Below are 21,973 nucleotides of genomic sequence, written 5' to 3'. Positions count from 1 at the left end.
GGGCAAAGCAGAGTTTCCTGCAGGTTCCTCATAATTTCCACACTGTTTTTTACTCTAAACCTCTATTTATTTAGTCCAGGATCCTGTAAGCCATGTTGACCACTTTCTCAGCCAGCCCTGCCACCTTCAACGATTTGTGTACACATACCCCCAGGTCTCTCTGTTCGTGCGCCTCTTTTAGGATTGTACTCTGTAGTTTATATGTTACGTCCTCATTATTTCTACCTAAATGCATCACTTCACATCTTTCTGCGTTAGATGTCATCTGCCACGTGTCCCCCCATTTCACCAGGTTATCTTTGTCTTCCCGAAGTCTATCAGTTTCCTCCTCACTGCTCACTATACTTCCAATTTCTGTTTCATCTTCAAATTTTGAAATTTTGCCCTGAACAATCATGTCCAAGTCATGAATATATATATAAAGAAAAATAGTGGTACCAGAACTGATACCTGGGGAACACCACTATATAACTTCCTCGAGTCGGTAATACAGCCGTTCACCACTACTCTTTGAATGTTAGAACCACATCACGCCAGCGAAAGATACAATGCTCTCGTTTTTGTGAAATGTGAGCACACATTAATTATATAGGATTAAATACAATGTACAGCACAGAATCGGGCCTTTCGCCCAACTGGTCAATACTGGTTTATGCTCCAGACGAGCCTCTTACCACCCTATCTCACCGAATCTTTCTATTCCTCTCGCCATTATGTGTTTTTCTAACTCCCCATAAATGTACCTATGCTATACACCTCAACCATTCCCTGTGGAAGCGAGTACCACGCTCTCACCAATCTCTGGGTAAATAAGTTCCTCCTGAATTCCCTAATGGATTTATTTGTGTCTATCTGATAGTTATGCCTCTTAATTCTGCTCTCCCCCACAAGTAGAAACATCTACTCAGCGTCCAACATTTCAAATAGATCATAACAAATAAGAGCAGGAGTAGGCCATTCGGTTCTTTGAGGCTGCTCGCTATTCAACAAGATCATGGCTGATCTTCGACCTCAATTCCACTTTCCTGCACTAATCCTTGAGTCCCTTAATATCCAAATATTTATCGATCTTTGTCTTGAATATACTCAATGACTGAGCTCCACAGCGCACTGGTGTAGCGAATTCCAAAGAATCACCACACAGGGGAAATATCCTCCCTGCAGTTACCTTGTTAAACCTTGTAAGAATGTTTCATTTTTCAATAAGATCACCTCTCATTTTTGCAACTCTAGGGAATATAGGCCTCGTCTATTCAATCGCTTCTCATAGGAAATCCATGCATCCCAGGAATCAGACTGGGGTGCAGTAAGACATATTTACTTACACCCTAATCCTCTTGTAATAAGTGCCAACATAGCATTTGTTCTCTTAACTGATTGATTGCTCTACCTGCATGTTAACTTTCAGTGAACTGTGTACAAGGACAGTTTACTTGGTGCCCTCACCAAGCTAAACCTCTCTGTTTACAGACCACAACCTTACATTTAAGTCGCAAAATATCGAATTTGTTTGCAAGCTGGCTGGTGAGTCTAGAACCAGGGGTCACAGTCTCAGAATGAGCGATCGGCCATTTAGGACTGAGATGAGGTGACATGTCATTATTCTGAGGTTGGGGAATCTTTTGAATTCTCTACCCCATAGGGCTGTGCAGGCTCAGTCATTGAGCATATTCAAGATGGCGGTCGAAAGATGTATGACTATTAAGGGGATCAAGGGAGATCGGGATAGTTGAGGCAAATGGAGTTGAGGTAGAAGATCAGCCATGATCTCATTGAATGGCGGATCAGGGTCGAGGGAGCAAAGGGCCTACAGCTGCTCCTATGTTTTATTTTCTCATGGTGTGTTCTGGGTATGTTTGAAATGTCTACTTTTTGAAGTTTTAAACTCTCAAAAGTTTTTAATTTTCATCTGGATTCTCTCTATTTATTAATTCCGACACAGAACATGCGATTAAAGCTCCCGAAGTTGTTGTCTTTGACCCCTCTCCCGAAGAGATTAAAACAAAACAGCGAGCCACTGTGGTTTGCCTGGTAACCAACTTCTACCCGGACAACATCGAAATTCGCTGGTCTGTGGACGGCAAGGAAAAGCAGTCAAATGATGCCAGCATTCACACTGACCTCAAATCCATCGCAGCGGAAGGGAATAAAACGTACAGCATCAGCAGTCGACTCAGATTCGAGGCCAAAGATTGGGTCAACTCCAAGAAGATTGAGTGCCATGTGGATCACTATCAGAACGGATCAGTCGCAAACAAATATAGTGCAACGTCAACCATCACATCTGGTAGGAGCACTAGTGAGACCCTTCGTGAAAAATTCACTGTAACAGCGTCACCCGTTGGTGCACGAACGGAACTCTAACTGGCCGCTAAGCGCTTACCACCAGCGGGCAGCACTGTCAGTGCCTCCCGGGAACTTCAGGAGGTTCACCGGCAGCACTGAAAGTTGGCGCTGCACATTCTATCACCACTCACTTGGTGACGGTAATATGCATGCAATGCCCCATTAGCGCCTGCCAATAATCGTGACAAAGAAAGCAGGTATTCCCCAACTTCTGGGGGTGATAATGAAATCGATTATTTGTTTAATTCTGTTCGATATTTAACAGTGTTCAAAGGAAATCCCTTGCATTGATTTGTAATCTTTAGCTGGTCGAATTGACCTCCGCTTTAGACGCTAGGCTGCCTGTTTCCCAGACCCAAAACTTCATTAGTATTCCCGCGCTAGTGCCCCGTGATTGAACCTTAGCACCCTGAGGAGTGTGGAATGCTTCCCTTTGTCGTCCAGCCCCCTCTTAGGGCGTTAATAATCAATATCACAGTTGGAGGTGGTAAACATCGACAAGAGCTAAAGTTACCGACCAACCAGTGTTACCGCCTCAAACTGGGATATAAACTATTTTTAGCCTTGATTTTCTTTTAAACTTCAAATAAAGCAAGAAGTTGCCTTTACATAGGGCATGAGCAGATAATCAAATAGATGAATCAATAAACCAATGAATAACGTAATCGATGAATACATAGAGAACTACACAACCACAACAACAACTTTCAGTTATATAGAGCCTTTAACGTTGTAGAACGTCCCACGGCGCTTTGCAGGAATGTTATAAAACAACATTTGACAACTAGTCACAGAAGGAGCTATTTCGGCAAGAGAACAAAGGTTATGTCAAAGAGGTATGTTTTAAGGAGCGTCTTAAATGACTAAAACGAGGTAGAGAGACAGAGAGTGTCAGGTATGGAATTCCAGAGTTTAAGGCCCAGGCATGAAGGCATGGCCACCAATGCTTGAGCGATTAGAATCCAGGGTGCTCAATGCGCACAGAATTAGAGTGCAAAGATTTTGGAGATTTGTGGGGCTGGAGTAGATTACAGAGATAGGGAGGGGCGAGGCCATGGATGGATTTGAAAACAAGACTGAGAATTTTAAAATAGAGGCTAAAGAGATTTTAACTGAATACATAAATTTGGCAATAAATGTAGTGGGAGATATCATGTATAACCTCAATTAAAATGACTGCTGCTATATATTAGACTGCACAGGGATTTCATATAATATTATGATACTAACTGTTTTTCTTTTTTCATTTTTTTCAGCGATCTGCGGAATAAGTAAAGGTGAGTTCATCATCGAACCATAGAGATTTAAGGCACAAGAAGCCATTCAGCTGATTGTGCAACTGCCGGCTGACAAAGACCCATCCAGCCTGATCACACTTTCCAGAGCTTGGTCTGCAGCCTTGCAGGTTACAGCATTTCAAGTGCATATCCAAGTACTGTTAAAGGTGTGGTAAGGACCTCTGCCTCTATCATCCTCTCAGGCAGCGAGTTCTAGACCCTCAACACTCTCTGGGTGAGGAATGTTCCACTTAACTCCTTTCTAACCCTTCTACTAATAACTTTAAAGCTACGGTCCCTTGTCGTTGACCCCTGTGCTAACGGAAATAGATCCTTCCTATCTACTCTATCTAGTCCGCTCATAATTTTATGCATCGCAACCAGGTCTCCTCTCAGCCTCTCTGCTCCAAAGAAAATAACCCAGCTGATCTGATCTTTCCTCATTATATAATGTTCCAGTCCAGGCAACATCATCATAAATATCCACTGTACAAATCCAGAAGCCTGGGCTAAAAATCCGGAGACATGAGTTCAAATCCCAAGTAAACTGGAGAATTCAAATTCAGTTACTTAATAAATCTGGAATAAAAATGTAGCATCAACAAACATCATCATCATTGGCAGTCCCTCGGAAACGAAGAAGACTTGCTTCCACTCTTAGATTGAGTCCTTAGGTGGCTAAACAGTTCAATACGAGAGACACAGTCCGTGCCACAGGTGGGACAGACAGTCGTTGATGGTAAGGGAGGTTGAGAGAGGTATGCCGCATGCTCATTCCACCGCCTGCGCATAATTTCTGCATGTGCTGGGCGATGCGACTCAAGGTGCTCAGCGCCCTCCAGGATGTACTTCCTCCACTAGTGCGGCCTTTGGCCAGGGACTCCCAGGTGTCAGTGGGGATCTTGCACTTTATCAGGGATGCTTTCGGGGTCCCATGTAACTGCTGTATTGTCTTAAAAAACGATCTGGTTCACTGATATCCTTGAGAGAAGGTAATCCTCTGTCTTTAACTGTTCTAGCCTATATGTGAACAAGTCCTTTGTTCACTGTACTGCAAAAGTATTGGATATGTTCTGTTTTCATAACTTGAGATTGGCAGTGGGCTCCTGAAGGGAAAACTGTTCCATTTGCCAGCAGTAGCATTTCTTACTCAGAGAGATCAAAATGCCAACATTGTTCATTATATTCACTTCACAGAAGAGAAAATTCAAAGCACGACGACAGCAAAATTGACGTACTTGATTCTGATATGTAAGAGCATCTTGTACGCATTGTTCGTGTCAATAATTGCTTGGAAATCTAAGGTAAGATTAAACTAACTAAAGTTCTTAAAGTATTCATCATAAAAATGAAGCTGGGTGCTTTCCGCAGTTAAAGGCAACCCCAGGAATGATCAAGAACAGTTTTCGTATTCATAGGTTCATTCATCTGCAAAGGATTTTATCAAACAAAACACGACTCCACATTCATTGCAACTACTCCAACTGTACATGACATTATTGGAGCAATCCATCTGCACTTTGTGCCACAAAATAGGCCATTACACAAAATTAAGGCTCATGGGATTGGGGATAACATATTATCATGGACTGGGGATTGGTTATTGGACCAAAAACAGAGAGTAGGAATGAACAGGATTTTGGAGGGTTGGCAGGCTGTAAATAATATAGTACCGCAAGGGTCAGTGCTTGTGCCTCAGCTATTCACAATCTGTATCAATGACTTAGATTAAGAGACTTACTCTAACGTATCCAAGTTTGCTGATGTTAAAACGTTAGGTGGGACAGTGAGCTGCGAGGGTGACGCAAAGAGGCTGCAGAGAGATATAGACAGGTTGACTGAGTGGGCATGTACATTACAAATGAAATACAGAGTGGGGAAGTGTGAATTTATCCGCTCTGGCAGGAACAAAAAACACAATTTCTGAATGGGAAAAGTTTACATTCAGAGGGACATTGGAGTCTTGTACATGAATCACGGAAAGCTAACATGCAAACAATTAGAAAAGCAAATGTTACAAAGTAATTAGAGTATAAGAGTAAATAGGTCTCACTACAATTATGCAGGACATTGGTGAAGCCACAACTGAAGTTCTGGTCTCCTTACCTACTTACATAAGTATTGTATTCCCAACACAGATGAGACTGCACACAGGAAGGTTAAAGTAACAGTGACCTCAGTCTTTATTAAGACACTCCAGAGTGAGGAACAGGCCTAAGGGGCCGGCTTATATACAGTGCTTCCAAGGGATGCTGGGATCCCTTGGAACTTCAGGGGATGCGCTCCCTGGTGGCAGAACGTGGGAGTGCATGCTTTACAGATACACAACATCACTTCCCCACCAAAGTCAAGGTGAAAACTATTTACAAGGTGAGGCGGTCGGGAGCCTTTTTTTCCCTGGTGGACCGCCTCGGTACAAATATCTGTTCTGGTGTGTTGGCTGTGCTCTCGCTGGGCTGGCGTGTTGTTGGCCCTGCAGGGCTGCTGAGTGAGCCTGGCCTTGCTGGACTGTTGGGCGTGATGGGTTCAATTTCCTGGTCCGGGATGGTGTCGTTGATCATGTGGGTGTGTGCTGTGGGCTCTCAAAAGGTGGCGTCTTCTGTGGGTTGTTCAGGGCAGTCTGTAAACCGCTGCCTCGTTTGGTCCAGGTGCTTTCTGCAACTGTGTCCATTGTCTAGTTTGACTATAAATACCCTACTCCCTTCTTTAGCTATCACCGTGCCTGCGATCCACTTGCGACCATGCCCATAGTTTAGCACATACACAGGGTCAGTCAGGTCAATTTCCCATGACACAGTGGCGCGACCATCGTTTACATTTTTTTGCTGCCGCCTACTCTCCACTTGATCATGCAGGTTGGGGTGAACAAGCGAGAGTCTGGTTTTAAGTGTCCTTTTCATGAGTAGCTCAGAAGGGGGCACCCCTTTGAGCGAGTGGGGTCTCGTGCGGTAGCGGAGCAGTACTCAGGACAGGCGGGTATGGTGTGAGCATTCTGTGATTCGTTAAGGCTCTGTTTGAATGCTTGTACTGCCCACTCTGCCTGCCCATTGGAGGCTGGTTTAAACGGGGCCGAGGTGACATGTTTGATTCCATTGCGGGTCATGAATTCTTTAAATTCGGCACTGGTGAATCATGGCCTGTTGTCACTGACCAGTATGTCAGGCAGGTCATGGGTGGCAAACATGTCCCTCAGGCTTTCAATGGTGGTGGTGGTGGTACTTCCCGACATTATTTCACGTTCAATCCATTTTGAAAAAGCATCCGCCACCACCAGGAACATTTTACCGAGAAATGGGCCCGCATAGTCGATATGGATCCTCGACCATGGCCTGGAGGGCCAGGACCACAAACTTAGTGGTGCCTCTCTGGGCACATTGCTCAACTGAGCACACACTCTGCATTTCCGTACACAGGACTCTAAGTCAGAGTCGATACCGGGCCACCACACGTGGGATCTGTCTATCGCTTTCATCATTGCTATATCCGGGTGTGTGCTGTGGAGATCCGAGATGGACGTTTTCCTGCCCTTTTTGGGTAGCACTTTTTGGTTACCGCATAACAAGCAGCCTGCCTGAATGGACAGCTCATCCTTTCACCGCTGCAATGGCTGGATTAGCTCTTGCATTTCAACAGGGATGCTGGCCCAGCTCCCATGCAGTGCACAGTTTTTTTACTCGGGACAGCAGAGGATTTTGGCTGGTCCAAGTCCTAATCTGGTGGGCCGTGACAAGGGATTTATCATTTTCAAATGCTTCCATGACCATCAACAAGTCTGCGGGCTGCACCACCCTCAACAAGTTTGCAGGCTGTGCCATTTCCAGCCACGTGGTGGGCAATGGTAGCTGACTGAGAGTATCCGCACAGTTCTTGGTGCCTGGCCTGTGGCGGATGGTATAGTTATACGCTGGTAGCGCGAGTGCCCACCTTTGTATGTGGGCTGAGGCAGTAAAATTTATCCCCTTGTTTTCAGTGAGCAGGGATATGAGGGGCTTGTGATCGGTTTCCAGCCCAAAATTGAGGTTAAACAGGTACTGATGCATTTTCTTTATCCTGAACACACACGCTAATGCCTATTTCTCAATCATGTTGCCGGCCCTCTCGGCCTTAGACAAGCTCCTGGAGGCATAGGCGACAGGTTGCAACTTCCCCGCAACATTAGCTTGTTGTAATACACACCCTACTCCGTACGACGACGCATCACAAGTTAGCACAAGTCTTTTACACGGGTCATACAATACATGCAGCTTGTTGGAGCATAAAATGTTTCTGGCTTTCTCAAAAGCAATTACTTGGTTTTTTTCCCCATACCCAGTTCTCACCTTTATGCAATAACACATGTAGTGGCTCTAAGAGGGTGCTTAACCCCAGTAGGAAGTTAGCAAAATAGTTCAGGAGTCCCAGGAACGACCGCAGCTCCGTGACGTTCTGTGGCCTAGGCCCGTTCCTGATAGCCTCTGTCTTGGTGTCTGTGGGCGGAATGTCGTCCGCCGCGATCTTTCTCCCCACAAACTTCACTTCTGTTGCCATGAAGATGCATTTCGACCTCTTCAGCCGCAGCCCTAAGCGATCCAGTTGCTGGAGAATTTCCTCCAGGTTTTTTAGGTGCTCGACGGTGCCCCGACCCGTGACCAATATATCGTCCTGAAATACCACCGTGCATGGCACCGACTTGAGTCGGATTTTCATGTTTCTCTGGAAGATCGCTGCAGCTGACCGAATTCCAAACGGGCATCTGTTGTAAATGAACAGTCCATTGTGCGTGTTGATGCAGGTGAGGCCCTTCAAAGACTCCTCCAGCTCCTGCGTCATGTAGGCTGAAGTCAGTTCGAGCTTGCTGAACGTCTTGCTCCCTGCCAGCGTTGCAAATAGGTCATCTGCATTCGGTAGTGGGTACTGGTCCTGTAGCGAGAAACGATTAATAGTTACTTTAAAATCGCCGCAAATCCTGACGTGCCATCACTTTTGAGTACTGGAACAATCGGGCTGGCCCTTCACTGAATTCCACTGGACAGATGATGCCCTCACGTTGCAGCCTGTCCAGATCGATTTCCATTCTCTCCCTCATCATGTGAGGTACTGCTTGCGCCTTGTGGTGAATGGGTCGTGCCTCTGGGACCAAGTGGATCCGCACCTTCGGCCTGGAAAAGTTTCCAATGTCTAGCTCAAAAAAGGAAGGAAATTTGGTAAGAACCTGGCTACATGAGGCCTCATCGACATGTGATAGCACTCGGATGTCATCCCAGTTTCAGCAGATTTTGCCCAGCCAGCTCCTTCCAAGTAGTGTGGGGCCATCGCCTGGGACAATCCAGAGTGGCACTTCATGCACCGTGCCCTCATAGGTGACCTTGACCATGGCATTGCCCAGGACAGTGATGAGCTCTTTGGTGTACGTTCTCAGTTTCGTGTGGATGGGGTTCAGGGCTGGTCTGAGTGCCTTGTTGCACCACAGTCCCTCAAACATCTTTTTACTCATGATGAATTGGCTAACGCGAGTGTCCAGTTCCAAGGCTACGGGTAAGCCATTCAATTTTACATTTAGCATTATAGGTGGAAATTTCATCGATAATGTGTGCACCCCGTGTACTTTAGCATCTAGCTCCTCTCTCTGAGGCTCGAAATTGCTTTGATCCACCATAGACCGATCTTCCTCTGCCATGTGGTTGTTAGCAGGTTTTGCAGAGGTTCTGCAAGCTCATTGGAGGTGCCCCATTGTTCCACAACTCTTGCAAACATACCCTTTGAAGCGGAATGAATAGGCTGAATGGAAGCCTCCACAACGCCAACAAGATATGAATTGCCTTGCATTCATCCTTCGTTGTGGACTCTGTTTCATCTGGGTCACCTGAGGCCTGCTGGAAGTTGCAGGCTCGTGGTATCTGCCCTGTACATTTCTGCTCGTAAACACAGTTCTAGTTAATTTATGAACATTGCTCGAACTTGTGTGCTGAGAGATTTGTTTGGTGTTATCACTGGTGGACATAAACGCCTGTGCTATCACAATGGCCTCACTGAGTGTCAGTGTCTCTACAGTCAAAAGTTTTTGTAGAATGGTCTCGTGGCCAATGCCCAGTACAAAAAAGTCTCTGAGCATTTGCTCCAGGTAGCCATCAAACTCACATTGTCCTGCAAGTCTCCTTAACTCGGCGACATAGCTCGCCACTTCCTGACCTTCAGATCGCTGACATATGTAGAACCGACACCTCGCCATGAGCACGTTCTCCCTCGGGTTAAGATGCTCCTGAACCAGTGTACACAGCTCCTCATATGACTTATCTGTGGGTTTCACCGGAGCCAAGAGATTCTTCATGAGGCTGTAAGTCGGTGCCCCGCAGACCGTGAGGAGGACCGCTCTCCTTTTTGCAGCGCTTCCTTCTCCGTCCAGCTCATTGGCTACAAAGTACTAGTCTAGCCGTTTGACATAGGCTTCCCAGTTCTCACTCTCCGAGAACTTCTCCAGGATGCCCACAGTTTGCTGCATCTTTGCATTGGATTTGTATACTCGTCGCCAGTTATTGTGTTCCTAACACAAATGAGACTGCACACAGGGAGGTTAAAGTATCAGTGACCTCAGTCTTTGTTAAGAAACTACAGAGTGAGGAACAGGCCTTAGGGGCTGGCTTATATACAGTGCTCCCAAGGGATGCTGGGATCCCTTGGGACATCAGGGGATGTGCTCCCTGGTGGCGGAACATGGGAGTGCATGCTTTACAGATACACATCAATAAGAATATAAGAAATAGAGCGGAATCGGCCATTTGGTCCCTCGAACCTGCTCCACTATTCAAAAAGATGATGGCTGATCTGAACATGGACTCAGCTCCACTGCTCTGCCTGCTACCCATAACCCTTTACTCCCTTATCGCACAAAAAATTATCTATCTCTGCCTTAAATATATTCAATGACTCAGCCTCTGGGACAGAGAATTTCACAGATTAATTACCCTCTGAGAGAAGAAATTCCTCCTCATTTCAGTTTTAAATGGGCGACCGCTTATGCCCCATAGTTTTAGTTTCCCGTAAGAGTGGAAACATCCTCTCTGCATCCACCTTGTTGAGCCCCCTCATTATATTACATGATTCGATAAGATCACCTCTCATTCTTCTGAACTCCAAAGTGTATAGGCCCAAACTACTCAACATATCCCCATAAGTCATCTCCGGAATCAACCAACTGAACCTTCTCTGAACAATTTCCAATGCAAGTATATCCTTCATTAAATACGGAGACGAAAACTGTACCCAATACTTCAGGTGTGGCCTCACCAATACCCTGTACAGTTGTAGCAGGACTTCTCTGCTTTTATACTCTCACCCCCTTGCAATAAAGGCCAACATTCCATTTGCCTTCCTGATCACTTGCTGTACCTGCATACTAACTTTTTGTGTTTCATGCACAAGGACCCGCAGATCCCTTTGTACTGCAGAACTTTGCAATCTTTCTCCATTTAAATTAGAATTTGCTTTTCTATTATTTCTGCCAAAGTGGACACCTACACATTTTCCCACATTATATTCCATCTGCCAAATTGTTGCCCACTCACTTAGCCTGTCTATATCCTTTTGCAGATTTTTTGTATCCTCCTCACAATTTGCTTTCCCACCTCTCTTTGTATCATCAGCAAATTTGGCTACATTACACTTGGTCCCTTCATCCAAGTCATTAATATAGATTGTAAATAGTTGAGGCCCCAGCAGCATCCAACTAGTCACTGTTTTCCAACCGGATTATGAACTATTTCTCCTGACTCTGTCTTTATGTTAGTTAGCCAATCCTCTATCCATGCTAATATATTACCCCCAACCCCGTGAGCTTTTATCTTGTGCAGTAACCTCTTATGTGGCACCTTATCGAATGCCTTCTGGAAATCCAAAAACACTTCATCCACTGGTTCCCCCTTATCCACCCTGCTCGTTACATCCTCAAAGAACTCTAACAAATTTGTCAAACATGATTTCCCTTTCATAAACCATGACTCTGCTTGATTGAGTCATGCTTTTACACATGTCCTGTCAGTGCTTGCTTAATAATGGACTCCACAATTTTCCCAATGACAGATGTTCAGCTAACTGGTTTACTGTTTTTTGTCCACGAAAAAAGGGGCGTTACATTTGCGGTTTTCTAATCTACTGGCTCCGCCCCAGAATCCAGGGAATTTTGGTAGATTACAACCAATGCACCCACTATCGCTGCAGCCACTTCTATTAAACCGTAGGATGTAAGCCATCAGGTCCAGGAGACTTGTCCGCCTTTAGTCCGATTATTTTTCCTAGTACTACGTCATTATAATCATCATCATCATAGGCAGTCCCTCAGAATCGCGGAAGACTTGCTTCTACTCTTGAAGTGAGTTCTTTGGTGGCTGAACAGGCCAATATGAGAGCCACGGACTGTGTCACAGGTGGGACAGATAGTCATCGAGGAACGGGGTGGGTGGGACTGCTTTGCCGCAAGCTCTTTGCAATGTCTGCACTTGATTTCTGCATGCTCTATTTGTTGAGACTCGAGGTGCTCAGCGCTCTCTCGGATGCACTTCCTCCACTTAGGAAGTGCATCCGAGGGGGCGCTGAGCACTTAGGGCGGTCTTAGGCCAGGTGTCAGTGGGGATGTTGCGTTTTATCAGGGAGGCTTTGAGGATGTCCTTGTATCATTTACGCTTCCCACCTTTGGCTCCTTTGCCGTGAAGGAGCTCCGAGCAGAGCACTTGCTTTGGGAGTCTCGTGTGTGGCATGTGGACTTTGTGGCCTGCCCAGCAGAGCTGATTGAGTGTGGTCAGTATTTCAATGCTGGGGATGTTAGCCTGAATGAGGATGCTGATATTAGTGCGCCTGTCCTCCCAGGGGATTTGTAGGATCTTGCATCATTAATGATGGTGATAAAGACCTACTTGCCTTAGAGAGAGTTCAAAGAATATTCACTAGGCTGGTTCATCGGATGAGGGGATTGGCCTGTGAGGAAAGATTGATTAGACAAGGCCTATACTCCTTAGAGTTTTGAAGAATGTGAGGTGATCCAATTGAAACATATAACATTTCTATGGGGCGTGAAAGGTTTAATTCTGAGATAATTTAGAACACGGTTTCACAGTTACAGAATAACGGTAGGCCATTTAGCACTGAGATGAGGAGAAATTTCTTCACTCAGAGCATTGTGAATCTTTGGAATTTTCTCACTGAATATATTGAAGACAGAGATCGATAACATTTTGGTAGCGAAGGGAATGAAGGGATACGGGGATAGTATGGAAAACTAGAGTTTAGGTAGAAGATCAGCCATGATCTTGTTGAATGGCAAAGCAGGCTCGAAGGATCAATGGCCTACACCTGCTCCGATTTCTTACATTCTAACGTTCTTATCATCAATCAAAGAACTACATAGAGATAATAGCAGAGAAAAGGACCATTCTCTGCAACGGGTCCTCGCCGGTGTTTACACACCACATGAGTCTGATGCCACCCAAATTCATCCAACTTTAGCACCATCGAGACTGGTCTGGCTGTTAGAAAGATCTATTCAATTAGTCCCACACGATCCTCTTCCCACTCCCCTTCATCTCACCGGATCAGCATATCCTTCTATTCGTTTCCCACATATATACTTATCCAGCTCCCCCATTAAGGCATCTATGCTACTCACATCAACTTCCCCATGTGTAACGAATTTCACATTCTCATAGAATCATAAAGATTTACAGCACAGAATGATGCCATTTGGCACATCGTATCCGTGCTGACGGACAAAGAACTGTCCAGCCTGATCCCATTTCCAGCACGTGTCCCATAGCCTTGTCAGTTACGGCACTTCAAGTGCATATCCAAGTAAAATGCCTCGAGGGTTTTTGCCTCTATCAGCCTTTCAGGCAGAGTGCTAGAACCCCACAGCCCTATGAGTGAAAAAATCCCTCTGCAAATACCCTCTAAATCTCCAACCAACTACTTTCAATCTATGGCCCCTGATTATTGACACCTCTGCTAAGGGAAATATTTCCTTCCAATTCACTCTATCTATGCTCCTCATCATTTTATACACCTCAATAAGCTCTCTGCTCAGCCTCCCTGTTCGAAATCAAACAATCTTTCCTCATCGCTAAAAATTCTCCAATCCCGACAACATCCTCGTAACTCTTCCCTGTACCCTCTCTAGTGCAACCACTATCTTCTAAACACGATTGGGTTTACTAGTGACTATCTTATCTTCATGGCCGCAAGTTTTTGATTCCTCGTCCCTATTGTACGAAGCTCAAATACACAAATTCACTCACTTTTCACTTCCATTGTACACAACACCAACGGAGAAATGTTTCAAATTGAAGAAAGTTCTATTGGATTATCTTTTAGTAATTGGATTTTTTAAATTGTGATTAACGAGAGGTTTGACAGAGGTGTTCAAAATCATGAAGGATTTGGAGATAGTAAATAAGGAGAAACAATGTCCACTGGCAGAAGGATCGATAACAAGTGGACCCTGATTTGAGATGATTGCCAAAGAAGTATAGGGGGAGCTGTAGAATTTCTTTTCAATGCAGCGAGTTGTTGTGATCTGGAATACACTTCCTCAGAGAGCAATGGAAGAAACTCAATAGTAACTTTCAGAAGGGAACTGGATAAATACTTGAGGGCGGAGGGCTTCATGGCTGTGTGGAAACATTGGGGGGAGTGTGGGGCTAACTGGAAAGCACTTTCAAAATGCCGACACAGGCCCGACAGGCCGAATGGTCTGTTTCTGTGCTATATCATTCTTTGATGATAATAACACGCTCTGTTTTGTCTTAATTATTCACTAGGCCTCTTACAGTAAAAGATTTGATTGATCGTCACGAAAATAATGAAATCAAAGAAAAGATAAACGGCGGAACAAGAGAGGAATGAAAGAAAAAATAAGAGTATTGTGAATACCGAGGGTGTTAATTTAGTCCGATGCACTCCCACTGCACCAGTGTACCTTCGGCCATAAATCATCACTGCCACAGCAGGACACTGTTGCAGGAAATTTACGGCCGGTTCTGTCTTTTCTATTAGAATACATCTTTTTATATCCTTCACATTTCTTTAAGATCCTGTTGTTTAAGTAGATGCAGCTTTGAGGAACATATTATTAGGTTGAATATTAATTAACAGTCGATGTTCTTAAAATAATTATATATGGTCATAGAAGTGTATGGTCATAGAAGTGTATTGCCACTGAAGGAGGCCATTAGGCTCATCGTGCATGTGCTGGCTCTTTGAACTAGCGATCCAATTAGGCCCAATTAGCCGCAAGGCAAATAATCTCAGTTTCTCCAGTCCCTCCGTATAACTGTAGTCCCTTATCCCTGGTACCATTGTGGTCAATCTCCCCCGTAACCTTCTCTGATCTAAGGAGAACAACCCTAGCTTCTCATGTCTCTCCACGTAACTGAATTCCTTCATCTCTGGTGCCATTTTAGTAATATTAAGCAGTAGAATGCAAATGTAACACTGGCTTAGCATGATTATTAATGTCCTGGTAACCATTTTGCTAGATGTAGAATTCACATCATGGACAGTGGACATATTCTGATATCAGAGTTCTCCGTTGTGTGTCATAGGCTCGCTGTAGGTCAGATATTGACAGCTCGCTTGTGATTTATACATTGATTTCTATATTTGTTCATTGTTTCAGAAATAAATGGAATACTTCTACAAAGAAAACTGTTTATCTTCAGAATTATTTCCAATTTTTCCCCATGCGATGTGCGCAGCATTGCTAAACAAACTTAAACTATATAGGCCTACTTCTGATTTATGTACAGATATCGAGCAAAGGTGGGTACATGGGTTTGCGGTACACATAGGCCATGATCTAATGGAGCAGGCCTGAGGGGTTTAACAGGCTTCCGGGGCTGAATGTCTTGTTTAACAGGCTCGAGTGGCTGAATGGCCTCCTCTTGTTCCCGTGTAACAGGCTCGAGGGGTTGAATGGGCCTCCTCCTGTTCCTGTGTAACAGGCTCGAGGGGCTGAATGGCCTCCTCCTGTTCCTGTGTAACAGGCTTGAGGGGATGGACAGGCCTCCTCCTGTTCCTGTGTAACAGACTCGATGGCTGAATGGGCCTCCTCCTGTTCTTGTGTAAAATGCTTGAGGGGTTGAATGAGTCTCTTCCTGTTCCTGTGTAACAGGCACTAGGGGCTGAATGGGCCTCCTCCTGTTCCTATGTACCAGGCTCGAGGGGCTGAATGGGCCTCCTGTTCCTTTGTAACAGGCTCGAGGGGCTGCATGGGCCTCGTCCTGTTCCTGTGTAACAGGCTCCAGGGGCGCGAATGACCTCCTCCTGTTCCTATGTAATCGGCTAACGGCAAACTTAATGACCTTTGCCTGTTCCTATGTAATAGGGTCATGAAGGGCTGAACAGCTAATCCTGTTGCGATAATAAAGAAGCATGAGAAGTCTGAATTTCCTCCTTCTATTTCTCCGTGACAGGCTCGAGTAAGCTTAATGTTCTCCTCCTGTTATTAATGTTGTTATATAGTTATTGGCAGCCTAATGAAAGACTTTCACCTCTGGGACTGAAGTTACATGCGTTTCACTGACAAACTCTTTCCACCAGTTCTGCGAGTGAACAATATCATTCCCCTTCCAAGAGGGCTTTGGCAAATAGAACTAATTACCCCTCCATTGTAAATGGTTTGCTCTAAACGGGCATTGATGGACATTTAGGTGCACCATCGCATCGTGGTAATGTTACTGATATTAGTTCTCCAAATATTTGGATCATGTTCTGGAGACGTGAGTTCAAATCCTACTATGGCAGCTATGTTCGTTAGGATTTGATTAAATATATCGGGAATCAAAAAGCTCGTGTCAGTAATGATGACCATGGAACGATCGGTTTTCCTAAATGCCCATCTGGTTACTTAATGTCATTTAGGGAACAAGATTTGCCGTTGTTACCTGGCATGACTGATATATGTGACTCCAGAGCCACAACAATCAGGTTGACATTTAATTGCATCTCTGAAATGGCCTCGCAAGCCATTCAAGGTGACTGACCACCAGCTTGGCAAGGGCAATTAGGGATTGCCAATAAATGCTGGCCTTGTCAGCGAAGCCCACATCACGTGAATGATTTTGTTTAAACCGCCAAGGAATTGTCGATGTTGGAGATGAGCGATGTCACAAGTCTGAAGTCTCTCCTTTGCCCTGTGGGTAAATTGAGCGAAACTGTTGGGGAGCTGCAGGGCCAGTCACCTTGACATATAACTTCACCAAACACAACCCCTATACATAGAATTACAGAGACATATCAGCACAGAAACAGACCATTCAACCTATTGATCCATTCTGAAGTTTATTCCTTTTCCCTATTGTACGTATTTAGCCGGCCTTTGAAGACATGTCTGTGTCCGGGGAAACAGTTGCATAGTGATACCGGGCTCGTGATCCAGAGGTCTGTACGAATGATCTGGAGAAGCAAGTTCAAAACATAACTCGGCAGCTATGGAATTTAAATAAATTTGCAAATAAAAAGCTAGTCGGAGTAATAAGAATTATGTTCCTCTCAATAATAGGGAGAATATATGCCTAGACTGCTCAATCTCTCCTCATAGGACATAGAAACATAGACACATACAAAATAGGTGCAGGAGTAGGCTATTCGGTCCTTCGAGCCTGCAGCACCATTTAATAAGATTATGGCTGATCATTCCCTCAGTACCCCTTTCCTGCTTTCTCTCCATGCCCCTTGATCCCTTTAGGCACAAGGGCCATATCTAACTTCCTCTTGAATATATCCAACGAACTGGCATCAACAACTCTCTGCGGTAGAGAATTCCACAGGTTACCAAATCTCTGAGTGAAGACGTTTCTCCTCATCTCAGTCCTAAATGTCTTACCCCGTATCCTCAGATTGTCTCCCCTGGTTCTGGACTTCCCTAACTTTGGGAACATTCTTCCTGCATCTAACCTATCCAGCCCCGTCAGAATTTTATATGTTTCTATGAGATTCCCTCTCATCCTTCTAAACTTCAGTAAATACAGGCTTAGTCGATCCAGTTTCTCCTCATATGTCAGTCCTGCAATCCCGGGAATCAGTCTGGTGAACCTTCGCTGCACTCCCTCAATAGCACCAACGTCCCTCCTCAGATTAGGAGAGCAAAACTGAACACAATATTCCAGGTGAAACCTCACCAAGGATTTGTATAACTGCAGTAAGACCTCCCTGCTCCTATATTCAAATCCCGTAGCTATGAAGGCCAACATGCCATATGCCTTCTTCAGCACCTGCTGTACCTGCATGCCAAATTTCGATGGCTGATGTACCATGACACTCAGGTCTCGTTGCACCTCCCCTTTTCCTAATCTGCCACCATTCAGTCAATATTCTGCCTTCATGTTTTTGCCACCAAAGTGGATAACCTCATTTTTATCCACATTATACTGCATCTGCCATGCATTTGCCTACTCATCTAACCTGTCCAAGCCACCCTGCAGCCTCTTAGCATCCTCCTCACAGCTCGCACAGCCACGCAGCTTAGTGTTAACTGCAAATTTGGAGATATTACACTCAACTCCTTCATGTAAATCATTGATGTATATTGTAAATAGCTGGGGCCCCAGCAGTGAACCCTGTGGCACCCCACTAGTCACTGCCTGCCATTCTGAAAAGTACCCATTTATCCCAACTCTCAGCTTCCTGTCTGCCAACCAGTTCTATATCAACGTCAATACATCACCCCTAATACCCCGTGCTTTAATTTTGCACAGTAATCTCTTGTGTGGGAACTTGTCAAAAGCCTTCTGAAAGTCCAAATACACCACATCCACTGGTTCTCCCTTATCCACTCTACTAGCTACATGATCAAAAAATTCCAGAAGATTTGTCAAGCAAGATTTCCCTTTCATAAATCCATACCAACTTGGACTGATCCTGTCATTGCTTTCCCAATGCGCTGCTATTTCATTTTTAACAATTAATATCAACGTTTTCCCCACTACTGATGTCAGGCTAACTGATCTATAATTCCCCGATTTCTCCCTCCCTCCTTTTTAAAAAAGTTATGTTACATTAGCTACCTTACAGTCCACCGGAACTGATCCAGAATCAATAGACTATTGGAAAATGATCACCAATGCAATCACTATTTCTAGGGCCACTTCCCTTAAGTACTCTGGGATGCAGACTATCAGGCCCTAGGGATTTTTCGGCCTTCAATCCCATCAATTTCCCTAACACAATTTCCTGACTAATGAGGATTTCCTTCAGTTCCTCCTTCTCGCTGGACCCTCGGTCCCTTAGTATTTCCGGAAGGTTATTTGTGTCTTCCTTCGTGAAGACAGAACCAAAGTACTTGTTCAATTGGTCTGCCATTTCTTTGTTCCCCATTATAAATTCAACTGATTCTGACAATCCCACTTTCCCAGTAATCAGCCCAGTGAACCTTCATTGCACTCCCTCTGTGGCACGTCTATCGGCCCTTAAGTAATGAGAACAAAACTGTACAGAATACTTCAGGTGCGGTCTCACCAGGGCCCTGTGTAATTGCAATGAGATGTATTTACTCAAATCCTCTTGTAATAAAGGCCAACATACAATTTGCTTTCTTAATTGCTTGCTGTACTTGCATGTAAACATTCAGTGATTCATGTACAAGGACACCGAGGTCACTCTGTTGAACATGAAACTACCGGATTGTCTTAAAAACCCATCTGCTTCACAATTGTTCTTTAGGGATCAAAATCTGCGGTCCCTACTCGGTTTGGAATGTATGTGAATCCAGACCCACGGCAATGTGGTTGACTCTTTACTGTGCCATCTGAGATGGCCAGCAAGACACTCAGCTGCATTCAAGAAGGCGGTTCACCAACACCTTTTCAAGGCCAATTAGGGATGGGCAATCAATTCTGGCCTTGCCTGTTAATATTTAAAAAATGCTCTTGCCTCAACTAATGCCCGTGGTAATGAGTTCCACGTTCTCACCACTCTCTGGGTAAAGATGCTTCTCCTGAATTTCCTATTGTACTTATTAGTGAATACCTTATAAATATGGCCCCTTGCTCTTTTCGTGCATGCACGTGCAAACATAATTTCTAAGTCTACCCTATCAAACCCGCTTCATAATCTTAAAAAGTTTCATCAAGTCACTCTCTTTTTCCAGAGACAAGAGACTCAGCCTGTTCAGTCTGGGCTCCCCAGAATATGAATGCATTCTCATTGGATATAATCAAAGAGTGAGACGTTCATTATCAGAATGATTGATGCACAGATATATTCCGATTCAATCTTTATCTCAGTTTTAAAAGGTTACATGTACTCCGTGTTTAGTTAACTCAGAATATATATTATCAGAGATAGTCAATCTTTTTCTCTTTCTATTGCAATTTCCCTCTCTTTTTGGATCTGTACTAGGCTTTATAGTCACCAAAATAATTAATAGGGAAATCAGAAGGATTTTTTTTTTACCCAAAGGATGGTGAGAATGTGGAACTTGCTACCGCAGGGAGTGGTCGAGGCGAATAGTATCGATGCATTTAAGGGGCGGCTAGACAATCATATGAGGGAGAAGGGAATAGAGGGTTATGCTGATAGATGTAAATGAGGAAAGACGGGAGGAGGCTCGAGTGGAGCATAAACGCCGGCATGGACTTGTTGGGCCGAATGGCCTGTTTATGTGCCCTGTGTCCTATGTAGTCCTATGTATTTGTTCTCGCTTCTAACGCCTTGCCACTCCAGCTCGCCGTTTTTCGTCTCTGTCACTCCTGTTTCTTTGGTTCTTAGAAGTCCTTCTTGCTCTCTCTTTCTATCGCTGCCTCTATCCCTCTCTCTTTCTGTCCATCTGCTTATTTCTCTGTCTCTGCCTCTCTTGCTTTATTTTCCTTTCTTTTTCCATCTATCTCTCCATATACCTATCCATTTCCTTGCTCTCTCTTCCCATCCGCAGACTCTTTAAATCCCCCACTCTCTCTATGTTTCTCGATATATCGCTTTTTTTTTAACCTCCATATCCTGTCCCTTCTGTCTATGACTCTCTCTCTCTATGTTTCTCCCCTCTCTCTCACAATCTCTCCCTCCATCCCACTCTGTCTATCTGCATCGCTCTCTCCCCCTCCCTCTCTGTGTGTTTCACCTTTTCTCACTCAGTCAGTAAGAACATAAGAGCATGAGAAATTGGAACAGGAGTTGGAGTTCTGCCCCTCGAGCCTGCTCCGCCATTCAGAAAAATAATGGATGATCGACCTCAACTCCACTTTCTGCACTATCCCAATATCCTTTGATTCCATTAATACCCAAATATCTATTGATTTCTGTCTTGGATGTGCTCAATCACTGAGCATTCACTGCCCGCTGGGGTAGACAATTCCAAAGATGCACCACCCTCTGAGTGATGAAACTTCTCATCTCAGTCCTAAATGGCCGACCCATTATTCTGAGACTGTGACCCTGGTTCCAGACTCTCCAGCCCGAGGGAAACATCCTCCCTGCATGGACGCTGTCAAGCGCTTTAATAATTGTGTATGTTTCAATGAGTTCCCCTCTCCTTCTTCTAAACTCGAGAGAATCTACTCAATCTCTCCTCACAGGACACTCCCCTCATCGATGGAATCATTCTGGTAACAATGAATCTGCTCTCTCCGTCTCTCTCTCTTTTTTTCTTTCTTCTTCTCTCTTTCCATCTCTCTCTCTCTCCCCCCTCTCTCTCTCCCTGTCTCTCTCTCTCTCTGTCTCTCTCGCCCTCTCTCCCTCTTTCCTCTCTCTCTCCCTCCCTCCCTCTCTCTCTCTCTCTCTCTCTTTCTGTTATTCTGCCTCTACGTCTCTCTGACTCTCTCTGACCATGTTTCACCATCTGTCTCTATCTGTCTGACTCTATGTGTCTGTCTTTGATTCTTTCTGTCTGTTTCTCTCTCTGTGTCTCTACCTGTCTGTCTGTCTTTGGCTTTGGCTCTCTCTCTGTCTCTGCCTCTCTCTCTCTGTCGCTATCTGTCTCCCTGTCTGCCTGTCTCTCTGTCTCTGTCTTTCGCTCTGGCTCTGTATCTATCTCTCTCTCTCTCTCTCTCTCTCTCTGTCTGTCACTCTCTCTCTCTCTGCCACTCTCTCTCTGTCTGTGTCTCATTATCTCTCTCTTTCCCTGTATCACTCCCTGTCTCTGTATCTGTGTCTCTCTGTATCTATCTGCCTCTTCCAGTTATGAAGAAGGGTCATCGTCCTGAAACGTTAATTCTGCTTTCTCTCTCTACAGATGCTACCTGACCTGCTGAGATTTGCAGCATTTTCTGTTTCTATTTTATCTTCCAGAATCCGCAGTATTTTGATTTGTCCCTCCCTCTTTCTTCGTTTCCCTGTCTGCCTGTTGTCTGTCTCTCCCGCTGTCTCTCATGTGCTCACTAACACAGTAACGATTA

At 44.7% G+C, this 21,973-nt stretch overlaps 1 protein-coding gene across 1 annotated transcript in view; it reads left to right on the top strand.

The window, feature by feature from the left end:
* LOC139275702 (T cell receptor beta chain MC.7.G5-like) overlaps positions 1 to 15,263 on the top strand; it is a gene marked incomplete at its 5' end in the record, with an annotated part of 162,264 nt that extends 147,001 nt beyond the window's left edge. Inside the window, 4 exons of the mRNA XM_070892878.1 lie at positions 1,943 to 2,287; positions 3,603 to 3,623; positions 4,821 to 4,927; positions 14,405 to 15,263. Of these exons, the coding sequence (XP_070748979.1) occupies positions 1,943 to 2,287; positions 3,603 to 3,623; positions 4,821 to 4,927; positions 14,405 to 14,431 (500 nt within the window). The remainder of the gene's footprint in view (positions 1 to 1,942; positions 2,288 to 3,602; positions 3,624 to 4,820; positions 4,928 to 14,404) is intronic.
* Positions 15,264 to 21,973: the final 6,710 nt, after the last annotated feature.

Source organism: Pristiophorus japonicus, chromosome 11 (genome assembly GCF_044704955.1).
Source record: "Pristiophorus japonicus isolate sPriJap1 chromosome 11, sPriJap1.hap1, whole genome shotgun sequence".
NCBI classification, from domain to species: Eukaryota; Metazoa; Chordata; class Chondrichthyes; family Pristiophoridae; genus Pristiophorus; species Pristiophorus japonicus.
Note: the sequence above shows the minus strand (reverse complement) of the source record. Positions and strands in the feature narration are given on the sequence as shown.